At 47.3% G+C, this 12,230-nt stretch overlaps 2 protein-coding genes and 1 non-coding gene across 26 annotated transcripts in view; 2 read left to right on the top strand and 1 right to left on the bottom strand.

Moving 5' to 3' along the window:
- Positions 1-10,462, bottom strand: part of TRABD2A (TraB domain containing 2A) — a 120,457-nt gene extending 109,995 nt beyond the window's left edge. For all 24 annotated transcript variants that reach the window (XR_010378848.1, XR_010378849.1, XR_010378846.1 and 21 more), the window contains exons 1-4: positions 10,317-10,462; positions 6,965-7,073; positions 4,606-5,474; positions 3,460-3,549 (exon numbers count right to left, since the gene is read on the bottom strand). The gene's annotated coding sequence lies outside the window, so the exon portion shown is untranslated. The remainder of the gene's footprint in view (positions 1-3,459; positions 3,550-4,605; positions 5,475-6,964; positions 7,074-10,316) is intronic.
- TRNAS-AGA (transfer RNA serine (anticodon AGA)) lies at positions 1,544-1,616 on the top strand. The gene has a single exon. It is a non-coding gene; the product is annotated as a tRNA-Ser (tRNA).
- Positions 10,463-10,520: 58 nt separating the features above from the next.
- Positions 10,521-11,565, top strand: TMSB10 (thymosin beta 10). Its single transcript, XM_031441369.2, has 3 exons — positions 10,521-10,632; positions 10,911-11,025; positions 11,278-11,565. The coding sequence occupies exons 2-3, from the start codon at positions 10,926-10,928 to the stop codon at positions 11,304-11,306; spliced, it is 129 nt and encodes a 42-aa protein (XP_031297229.1). The 5' UTR covers positions 10,521-10,632; positions 10,911-10,925; the 3' UTR covers positions 11,307-11,565.
- The last annotated feature ends 665 nt before the right edge of the window (positions 11,566-12,230 follow it).

Below are 12,230 nucleotides of genomic sequence, written 5' to 3'. Positions count from 1 at the left end.
GTAAATAAGTTCATTTGTGTCTTTTCTTTTTTTTAGATTCCATATATAAGTGATATCATGTGGTATTTTTCTCTTTCTGGCTTACTTCACTTAGAATGACTATCTCCAGATCCATCCATGCTGCTGCAAATGGCATTTTATTCTTTTTTACAGCTGAGTAGTATTCTGGTGTGTGTGTGTGTGTGTGTGTGTGTGTGTGTGTGTGTGTGTTTTACATCTTCTTTATCTAGTCATCTGCCAATGGACATTTAGGTTGCTTCCATGTCTTGGCAATTGTAAATAGTGCTGCTATGAACATTGGGGTGCATGTATCTTTTTGAATTAGAGTTCCCTCTGGATATATGTGGTTGGGCTGTTTTAAGCAGTGAAATCACCAGCAACAGGAGAAAAATGAGGTACTAAATAGACTATAAAAAGGACGCTTATTTATAGTGTAAGAGCTCAAATAAGAATGCAGAACACTGCTTTGTTTCACAGCTTGAGGAACAGAGCTTCATTTGTTTTTAGGTAGATACATCAAAGTGACTTTTCAAAGAGTTTTATCCACTGAGAGCACTGATGCTACAGACTGAATGTTTATGTTTCCCCAAGACTCATCCGCTGAAATCCTCACCCCCAAGGTTAGGAGGTGGGGCCTTTGGGAGGTGGTTAGGTCATGAGAGTGGAGTCCTCATAAATGGGGTTAGTGCCCTTATAAAAGGGACCCCAGAGAGGCCCCTTGCCCCTTCTGCTGTGTGAGGACACAGAAGACGGCTGTCTATGAACCAGGAAGCACGTCCTGACCAGACCCTGAACCTGCCAGTGCCTTGACCTGGGGCTTCCCAGCCTCCAGAATTGTGAGATAAGTTTACGTTGTTTACAAACTGCTCTACAATATGCTGACTCTAACATGCTGTTACAGCAGCCCAAATGGATGGACTAAGTCAACCGGAGAAGAAAATAAAGGACCAAAGCGCACTGTCAAGGGAGAGCAGACTTCACACACAGACCAGGGGCGTGCAAGACCCAGGACCACAGGCTTTCCGTTGAGATATATATAAGCGGGGGGGGGGGAGGATGCCCATCTGGGGGAGAAAATACTTGTTTAACATGTAAATGAAGGAGAAACACAGAAGACAGACTATCCTATCAAAAGACACAAGCAGTGTTAGCCTAACAGCTAACACCAAAAGTCCACTGAGGAAGGAACCAGCTTTGGGGAAGCTCCTCCATCAGTAGCTCGTGGTAGAAAGGGAGGCCCCGAAACCTCTTTTTAGCAAAAAACAAAGTGACAAAGAACAAGTACACTGTCCTGCTGGAGAGGAAGAGGGGAGTTGGTATTTCTTGAAGGTACGGATGGAGACAGGAAGAAGGGAATCAGAAAATGGAAGGAGGGAGGGTATAGCTCAGTGGTAGCGTGCATGCCTAACATGCACGAGGTCCTGGGTTCAATCCCCAGCAATGCCGTTAAAAAAAAAAAAAAAAAGAATAAATAAACCTAATTACCTCCACCCTCAAAAGATAAACCAAAATAAAAAATAGTAATTAAGAGGTATTTTAAGGGGGAGGGTATAGCTCAGTGGTAGAGCACATGCTTAGAATGCACGAGGTCCTGGGTTCAACCCCCAGTACCTCCATTTAAAATAAATAAATAAACCTAATTACCTCCCCCAAAGTAAAAATTTTAAAAAGAAGTATTTTTTTTAAAAGTCAAATTATACACATATAAAGTGAAAGTCTCTCCTTTCATCCACTCCCCTACAAATTCACTGCCCTTAGAAGAAACTATTGTTAACAGACTGAAGTTTATTCTTCTGGATATTTTCTAAGAATTTATAAATATATATAAAGTTTTTAAATATAAGTTACATTTTAAAAAGGAAGAGAGGAGATTGTAAGAAAGTGGGAATTAGGAAAAACAAAGAGTGGGGACTTCCCCAAGGCACCCAGAGGGCTTTTCAGATCAAGGACATGTCATAAAAAATACAGATTTTCTCCCTCCCCTTAACCCACAAAACTTTGGTCAAAGCTGTGCTGCACACACCAACCTCACAGTTACAGGTGCTTGAAGACGGCTGTCCCTATTTGGACGTGCGTCAACATGGACAAAAAAACTTCAGAGAGACCAGAAGGAGCCATAAGAACAGAATATTCCTGAAATTTCAGGGAAACCACAGGGAAGCATCAAACAGGAGTTGGAATCATTCTTATCCAGGTCTTTATCAGACTCCAGAGGACATTTGGATTACACATAAAATTTCAGAAACATCTGTCTTGTGGAGGTGAAAGAAGAGTTTAGAAGTTAAAGGGATGATTTTTGAATAACAGACACTAAGCCACTGATTGAATGAGCCCACTTCTGCAGCATCTGAACTGCTGGCCACGATGAATTAGTGGGCAATAAAATCAAACTGGCAGGTTATAATCAGTAATTTTAATAAAATAATAAAATGGAAAGGAATCATCTAACCCCACTGGCCAGGAGGGAAATGTAATTTAAAACACTGAAGAGACAGAACTCCACACCTATGAGAACAGCTAAAATTAAAAATAGTGACAATACCAAATGCTGATGAGGATGCGAAAAACCTGGATGTCTCATAAATTGGTGGTGGGACTGTAAAACGGTACAGCCACTCTGACAAACTGGGGGAAAGTTTCCTACAGAACTAAACATACACTTCCCACATGATCCAGCAATCACTCCCCTGGACATTCATCCCAGAGAAACGAACACTTACGTCCACACACGCCACTGGACGTAACAGTGCTGTTTCCTGTTTTTAGCTCTTAAAGAGAACGCTGCTGTGAACATTTGTGTATAGTCGAAATGACCTTCAACCGTTGATTCATTCATACTGTGGAATACCACTCAGAAATAAAAATGAATGAGCCACTGATACACTCAACAACTTGAGTGGATCTCAGGGGCATCGCAATGAGTGGGAAAAGCCAATTTCAAAAGACAAAATTTTGCAGATGGAGACCAGATAAGTGGTGGCTAGGGGTTATGGGTGGAGGTGGAGTGGTGGCGATGAGACTATAAAGGAGAAGTAACTCAAGGGATTCCCTTTGCAGTGATGGCATAGGTCTGTCTGGATTGTGGTGATTGTACAAATCTATACATGTGATAAAACTGCATAGAACTACACATACACACACACACGTGCATATACCAACTGGTGAAGTCAGGAAAAGGTCTGTAAATTGCACCAGCATCAGCGTGCTGGTTCTCATACAGCATCATGGTTGTGTGAGATGTTACCACTGAGCACACAGAGGACTTCAGTGCACTATCTTTGCAATTTTCTGTGAGTCAGTAGTCATTTCAGAATAGAAAGTTTTTGAAAATGAAAAGGGGTCGAACAGAGAAAGTCAGAGGGCATCACTCACACTAAGAGTGAGTATTGTTCTGGTGAAACTCTTGTTTCATTTCCGTGTGCTCAGTAGGTCCTGGGTCACCGTGTGAAATGTACTTACTGTACTTCTGGGGAGAAGGGAGGGCAGTCATCAAGGTCAAAACCAGTTTGAAAACCACTGCTTTACAGCAAGTTTGGGAGACTCAGAGACCTAGAAGGGGCCAGGCAGAAAGTGCAAAGAAGTAAGACAGGCCTGGCTCCTTAAGACTGTCATCACTCCTGTCTCCCATATACCAGCCACAGTTCTGACTGTGGCAGGTTTCATAACAATATGAATATTCTTTACTGCCATAGATACATAAGCTCTTTCTTAATTTTTTTTAAATACATGGCACTCGATCTATCTGTTCTCCCCACTTTGATAGTGATAATTTGATAGTAACAAATTACCCCAAATCTTAGCAACATAAAACAACATTTATCATCTCACGGTTTCTGGGAATGGCTTAGCCGGCTGGGTCTGGCTCAGGGTCTTCCAGGAGGCTGGCACTGCATTGTCAGAGACCTGCAGCCATCTGAAGACTCAGCTCCAGGGCCAGAGGATCGGCTGCCAAGCTCATTGACTGATAAGCTTCAGCTCCTCCCCTGCTGTTGGCCAGACTTGAAGTCCTCACCATGTGGGCGTCTCCGTAGGGCTGCTCCCAACATGGCAGCCAGTTTCCTCCAGAGGGAGGAGTACAAGAGAAAGAGAGAGAAAGCAAGGCACCAAATGGAAACTTAATCTTAGAAATGGCAGACTGTCTCCTCTACCATATGCCTTCCATCCCACAGACCAACCCTGGTACAACAGAGGAGAAGACGACACAGAAATGGGAACAAGAGGCAGGACCGTTAGGCGCCATCTTTTTTAAATTGGTCTAGTCAGTTTACAATGTTGTGTCAACTTCTGGTATACAGCATAATGTTTCAGTCATACATATATATTCCTTTTCATATTCTTTTTCATTATAGGTTACTACAAGATACTGAATATAGTGCCCTGTACTATACAGTGTGTTCATTTTATATATAGTAGTTAGTATCTGCACATCTCAAACTCCCAATTTATCCCTTCCCCCTTCCTTCCTCTCCTGGTGACCATGAGTTTGTTTCCTATGTCTGTGAGTCTGTTTCTGTTTTGTACATAAGTTCATTTATGTCTTTATTTTTTTAAGATTCCACATATAAGTGATATCATATGGTATTTTTCTTTCTCTTTCTGGCTTACTTTACTTAGAATGATGATCTCCAGGTCCATCCATATTGCTGCAAGTGGCATTATTTTATTATTTTTAATGGCTGAGTAGTATTCCAGGGGCCATCTTGAAGGCTGATGTCCACAAATACAGACCTGGGAACAAGAAATATTTATCCACTATAAGTAAAACACCAGTACATATATAATAAATGCAATGACCCTGGTCTCCATGCTGTGAAGATATTTGGGAGTGGTGGAGAATCCAGTCAACCAAAGTAGACATCCCCCATGTCAAGGGTCAGCTGCTAATCATGATGCTGCTACGAGAAAACAGAGACCCAGTGTCACTAGATCTTCAACTTGGAAATCTTCCGATGTCCGAGAATTGGCTGAAGGTTTTTGTTAAGTTTGACATGACTAAACATCTGGGTCCAGGCTGCCAGTTTGCAAACCCCGCTGCAGGATCCAGGCAAGGACGGGGCCGTGGTTAAGGGCTCAGGATTTAGAATCAGCTAGACCTGGATTCTAGGTCCAGCCATGCCAGTCACCTGCTGTGCGACCCTGACCAAGCCTCAGAGCCCGCGCTACAGAGCAGAGAGGATCGAACCTGTGCCACTTTACACTTCTCCGGTGAGGGCTGGGATAATGTGAGTAAAGTCCTCACAGACTGGAACCCAACAGCCGCTCAGACGTGTCCGTTGCCATCACTGTTGCTGTTCCAGCACCAGAAATGAAAACTGAAGCGCTGGCACTCTCAGCCGCGCTGTGCCTGTCAGCGACGTGGGCAGCCTCAGCACCTGCCGGCGTTGACTTATGCCCGAAGCAGAACAATCACGACAGAGGCTGAGCCGCAAAGGCCCACTTTGCTTTCTTCACCGTTCTACCTTAAACACCATGACCTACAAAGAGAAAGAGTGTTTTGATGGTATGGCAAACACAGAGGTCACATCTTGATTTCTCTGCTTCCCACACCTCCTCTGTGTGAGAGTCACACAGCTACTTTCAGGCTGGCAAAGCTGGCATCCGAAAGGAGGCTGTTTCACCACTGGAAAAGCATCACAAGAAAGACCAGGGAGGTTATCTAGGGACAAGCGATTTTGCTCACTTGGGACCCTACTCCAGCCCAAGGTCTGAGCCATCTCTATCACAGTCCATGTACTTGGCTATCCACTTCTCCTTGAATGCCTCCAGTGACAGGGAACTCATCACCTCCCCAGCAGTAGCTTATTCCATTTTGCTAGGGAATTTGTTATGCATTTGTTCAAAGACTATTGACTGAGCACTTACTATAAATCAGGTGCTGTATTTGGTGACACAGTGGTAAATGAGACAGATGAGGTCTCCCATTTTCTAGTGTGGGAGACAGACAATAAACAAAGAAATGAATATATAACATGTTTGGCAGAGAGAGATTTGTTGACAAAATAATCAATACACAATCTATAAACAGAGAGAAGAATTTTCTTTGAGCCAGACTGGTGACTATCGCCCAGAAGATATCCTCTCAGATAACTCTGAGGGACGGCTCTGGAGAAGGATGGTTTTCAGCACAGATTTATATCTTGTCAGAACAAAGATCAGGGATACATTCCTCCAAGGTCTTGAAAAACAAATCAGCACATACACAGAGAGCCTGTATGGACTTGGCACCTGGGAAGGGAGTCTTTTTGTCGAAGATGTACCAGCACTGACATCCAGGAAGGGAGGTATTTAAACTTTATTTATGACATGGGCATCCTTTACTTCTGGTCAATGATGCTTTTCCTTAATAATTAAAGCAGATGTACAATGTATGTTTGATGGGCCACAAACAGGCTATTCTAGTTAGCACAAAATTCAAGTTAATTCATGTGTAAGCCAGACTGACTTCCCCTTACCTCAATATGTGAACATTCCTTTGATCAGATTCTAAGAAGAAAAATGAAGCAAAGTAAAAGTTTAGAGAATGGCTGGGGTGATCAAGGAGAGTTCTCTGAGGAGAGGACACTGTAGCCACTTTCTAAATGAAATGAGAAGGTACACAGTCTAGACTAAGAAGAGGATCTCATGTGAGCATGTCAGCAAGGAGTAAATGAAGCAGGAGTGAATGTCTTCCTTATAGTCAAAGGAAATCTTGACTGAACTCTTTCTTCCTGTATCACACAGCCACAAAGCTCACTGCCACTGGAGACTTAATCATGTTACTCATGTCTCTCTACACTTGTGGGTTAGTGGTCAGGCCAAGAAGATTGCATCTGGCCCTATCATGTTCATTTCATCATATTTTGTTAATTTCTCCACTGGCTCCACCTTGCCTTGGTGTTTACGGTGTTGCATCCTTCCTAATACAGTTAGCATTCTAACCACACCCCAATTCAAGTCCCCCACAAAAAAGTCAAATTGACCAGACCTGAAGGTTGGAATCCCACGGCGAATTTCCAGATTCTTCCCCCACAACCAGCTTGACAGTCAAGACTCCTTTAGTTCCCTCTTAAGAGCTCTACGTTTTCCAGAGCACCCTTCTCAATGAAAGAGATGGAAATATAATCAGAGTTGAGTGGTTTTGCTTTCTCTATACCATCTGTGAACAGTACACAATCTGTTCCAGGCAGCAGGCTGATACGTTGTCAGACAAGTGACGCCCCAAGTCATAAGGAAACACATGAGCTTGTTGACTGACTCAGAGTCATTCAGCGACTACACCAGACTTGTCACTTAAAAGTCTCATTGTCTCTGTATCTTCCACATCTAGAACACTGCCAGACACTCCGTGGGCATTTGATAAACATTTATTGAAAAGTAGACATGGGAGTTTTATGGGAAATATTTAGGAAAAAATCCCCAAACGGGACCTACGACCCTGGCACCACTAAGTTATGATCTTTCTATCTCATGGGAAAATGAGATGTGTTGCAACATCACAACAAGTCCCCAAACTTAGTGACTTTACAACAACAGCAACATTTATTTTGCTCAGGAACCTGCACTGGGACCAGGGACAGCTTGTGTCCGCTTGGCTCAGCGTTAGCTCCTGTGCTGCAGGCGCTCGTGGTTGATGCTGCCTGTCGGCTGAGACCTCCGCTGAGGCTTGTGGCTGAGGCGCCTGCACGTGGCTTCTCCGCCTAGGTGCTTGGTTTTCTCAGAGTGTGGAGGCACTCTGAGAGAGTGTCAGGCAGAGCTGTGCGGCCCTTTATGTACTAGCCTCAAAGCCGAAAAGTATAATTTCTGCCACATTTTATGTACTAGAAGAAAGTCATGAAGGACAGTCTGTACGCAGGAGTTAGTGGAAGAAATGTCAAAGAATATGCAGACATTTTAAAACCACTACCCACTTTGCTAGACACCTCAAACTAACACTGTAAATCAACTACCCTTCAATTAAAAATGAGAATATTTTAAAAATCGAGAAAAATAAATAAATAGATAAAACCACTACCCAGAGGACTGAATGAGACTAATAGATTTGACCTTTGCGCTTAAGCAAACCAATGCCTAGGAGGCTACCAGCTTGTTTAGAGAAGGGCCACAGAACTGCACTGAGTGACAATAAAGAGCGTCTACAAGTCCACTTAAATTTCCTTAGCTCGGAAATTCCGCAGGCTAGGTATGTTTGAAACATCCGTATCCACAACTGTATCTAGAGGAAATGGATTCCTTTGTTTCCCAAATGAAAGGAAGCTGGAGTTCACCACGGGTCCAAACTGGGCTGCCTTCACAGGCCAAAGGCAGGGCCCAGGAAGGTAACACCTAAATCACACTTGGCTTTACATCTGAAAAGGAATCCAGCACCAGTGAGACCCTCCAAAGAGTCGATGTCTCCGGATGTCCGGATATTTTCATGCTCAAGTTTGGCAGATCCTCCAACAGTGAATGGCAGAGACTGCTCCAAGTCCACCGACCCCCACTTTTCTCTACTCCTGGGCACACAGCTTGACTACATTTCCCAGCCTCCCTTGCAGTTAGGTGAGACCACATGACTGAGTTCTGGACAAAGAGAAGACAGCAGAAGTAATGAAGGCTACTTCCAAGCCTGGTCTGTAAAAATTCCAGTGCACTCCTCTGTCTTCTCTTTTCCCCTCCACTGGCTGGATTGGGTACACTTCGAGGACCTAGACGATGATACCAAGTGATGAGAGAGAAGGGGGCTTGGCTGGTAAAGTCACTACGTGGAGGAGAGCTGCCTGACCAGAAACAACATAAAATGTCGCTGCATGAATGGAAAGGAAACTTTTACTGCGTTAAGCCCCTCTAGGGGGTCATTTGTTACAGTTGTTGGTCTACCCTGACTGTGAAGTTGGATTTCCACTTAAGAAATGCTCGTTTGCCTTCCTCTTCGACCATAGGTGGAACACACTTCCCCATTCTGTGGGTAGGTTTGGCCAGTGGGATGCTGACAAACAGGAGGTGACATGACATGCTTTTACACACACTTCAACACTTCTGCACTCTCATGCGCAACAGCCCTCTTGCTCCTTTCCCAACACCTTGAGAAGAACAAGCTCCAGCTAGTTCTTGAGCCAGAGCATGAGACACTCGGGGGCAGACTTGGATCCAACCAGCAGTGCGGAGCCAAGCCCAGCCTAGCCCAACCCAGCAGCAGCTGCCTGCAGCTGAATGAGCAAGAATAAGTTATTAGTGTCTTAAGCCACTGAGTTTTGCCATAATTTGTTACACAGCATATTGTGGCAATAGTTGGCTGATACATTACCAAAGTTGTGAGTCTGCCGTACCATTTTCATGGGGCTGCCCTGTTACCTTTACACTTGATGTCTGTTTATCTCCTTTAGGTTTTATGCCCAAACTCTTACACATGAAGAGACTGAAGTGCAAGAAAAGACTTGTCCAAGGTCACACAGGGAGTTTCGTATATCAAATTCATTAGCATAAATTTATTTCCTTCTGTTCCACTGAAGGAATGTGAGAAAAGCAGATAAAACCAGGAAGGGATAGGGACAGAATTTAGGATGTTTCCACCAAATGCCACTTTAAGAGAACTTGGTAATATTCCTTGACATTTGGAAAATCCAGTACAAATAAAACAATGACCAGCTTCACCCCTTGGGTTATTAATTAATGGAACTTATTATCTAAAGATGTTGCACAGGCTGAAAAAACTTTTCTAGGAAAGATTTGAGTAACTGCATTATAGCACTCCTATAACGGGATAAAAAGGAAGAGAAGAATGTTTGTGGAGACATCTTCAAGGTTAACTTAAGGAGGAAAACACACTTAGCGTTCCTAGGAGATCTGGGGACCCCCTCGGGACTGCCTGCGCCCTCCACCGCCTTTCAGACAATGCTTGTAACAAGCATTTAGGAGCAGCAGCGGCGGATGACGCAGGAGCTGCCCAGCTCGGGGAAGGGAGACAACCATGCGAGGGCAACCGGCCCCAACCTGAGCAAAGGGCAGTGGAAACCTATCTGCCACCACCCCCCACCCAGTCTCTACATCTCTAGGACCCTCCGCTCGGACCCTTTTAGTGCAGGACCCCGCAAGGGTTCACCTCAAGGAGCGGACAAGCGGGGGTGGGGGAGCAGGGGCAAGGCATGGGGACTGCACAGGGGTGTGGTGTCCCCCGCGAACGGGGACTCCTGTAGAGTGCGCGTGCACGCCTGCACATGCACACCCACAACGACACACTACACACTCACACCAAACCGTACACCCCTCCCTCGCCGGTTTCCCGCGCCCCTTCTGCGCGTGAGCAGATTTCCGGAGAGGGGAGTGCAGCCCCCTAAGAAAAACGAAGGCTTGGCTCCCACCTTGGCGGCGCCTGAGGTCTCCACGGCGGGGACTCGGCGAGCTGTGGGAACTGGGCGCAGGGGCCCCGCGCGCGGGAAGAGCCGCGCCCAGCCTAGCGGGTAGCCGGGCGGAGGGCGCGGGAGGGAAGCGGGCGGCCCACGCCGGCCCCGCCCCCCGGCCGTCGGGCCCGCCCCCTTTGCGGCGGGCGAGGGGCGGGGCGGGGTGCGGGGCGGGGTGCGGCGTATATAAGGCGAGGGGCGGGCGCCACTCTTTTGTCTCTTGCTGCAGCGGAGCGAGTGGGAGCATCCGGACCTCGGCTCGGAGCGGAACTCCTCGGTGAGCGGCGCGCTGGGGCGGGGGCCCCATCAGGGTGGGTCGGAGCGGGTTTCCCCAGCGGGCGCGGCGCGGCTGCATCCGGGCGCGCTTCCCCGACGGGGCGCCCGGGCCGGCCACACCCTGGGGCTGCGGAGGGGGTGCGGGACGCGCACAGATCCTCGACCTCGCGGCTGCCGGGAACGCCCTGATCGGAATGCCACGTCGAGAGGCGGCGGCGGGGAGCGTGGAGGGGGCCGCTGGCCCTGGCCCTGGGCCAACCGCCTTGGTTTGCCCGCTAGGATTGTTTTAAGAAAATGGCAGACAAGCCGGACATGGGGGAAATCGCCAGCTTCGATAAGGCCAAGCTGAAGAAGACGGAGACGCAGGAGAAGAACACCCTGCCGACCAAAGAGAGTGAGTGCGCCCCAGCCCCCCACCCGGCCCTTCCCGTTAACCCAGCCCCCGACTCCCATCCGGCCGGTGCCTCCCATCGAGCGGCCCCAGTCCCCCTTTCTGTTACACAAAGCGCCTGTTTCTCCACAGCCCCAAACCCCTTTCTTAATCCCCAGACCGCGTGGGTGCCTCGCCCACACGTTTGTAAGTGCCTCGGTGGGGGGGGTTGCAAGGGGTCCCCATCCCCCAGTGCCCGCTTCCTGCTCTCTACAGCCATTGAGCAGGAGAAGCAAGCGAAGTGAAATTTCCTAAGCACCTGGAGGATTCTCCACCCCCATCATCCTGGAGACCCTAGTCGTGATGTGGGTGAAGAGCCACCTGCAAGATGGACACGAGCGACAAGCTGCACTGTGAACCCGGGCGCTCCGTGCCGGCGCCACCGGCCCGCGGGTCTCTGAGGGGACCCTCCAATCGGACTGCCAAATTCTCCGGTTTGCCCTGGGATATTATAGAAAATTATTTGTATGATTAATGAAAATAAAACACACCTTGTGGCATGGCTGGCGTGGTCTGAGTCTCTTAGTTGAGTATGCGTGGGAAGTGTCGCTGCAGCAAAGCCCCACGCGCCGGACTTCCTGCCGCAGAGCGGGGGAGGGGGTCTCGGGGTGGGCGGGCTGGGAGGGACCACCTTTTAATTTTGACTTTACCTGCTTCTCCGTAAGATTTCATGGGTTATTAGCCTCTTACTCTTGCGATGCAATTTATACAAAATTTAACCCCACTTTTCATTCCTGGAAACTGTTTTGGAAAATGCTTTTTCAGAAAAGCAGGATTTGTTTCTGATAAGCTTTTACAGCCCCACTGTTTTCCGGCCTCATAGTTCTGATCCACACGGGGAGAGAACAGCTATTTAAAGTCTTGAGAAGAAGGGGGTGGGGAAAAACGGAATTTGGAATGTTGAAAATTGGGCGAGGTCACAAAGTCTCCAGGAGGCTTTCTCTCGAGGAGGCACTGGAACAAGAACAAAGGCGGGATCCAGGCAAAGAACACCGAGACCATCGGGACTGGAGGAACCGACACCATAACTAGCGTTGCTGGGGAGGGGACAGCCTAGGTTTTCGTCTTTTAACCCTAGCTCAGAACCTTCCACAAAAGCGTTAGCCATTAGAGGGAGTGTGGGCTGTGATCGGCAGGAAGGGTGGGAACATGGAGGGAGGGCTGGCGCC

The sequence above is a fragment of the Camelus dromedarius genome, chromosome 33 (genome assembly GCF_036321535.1).
Source record: "Camelus dromedarius isolate mCamDro1 chromosome 33, mCamDro1.pat, whole genome shotgun sequence".
Lineage (NCBI taxonomy): Eukaryota > Metazoa > Chordata > Mammalia > Artiodactyla > Camelidae > Camelus > Camelus dromedarius.
Note: the sequence above shows the minus strand (reverse complement) of the source record. Positions and strands in the feature narration are given on the sequence as shown.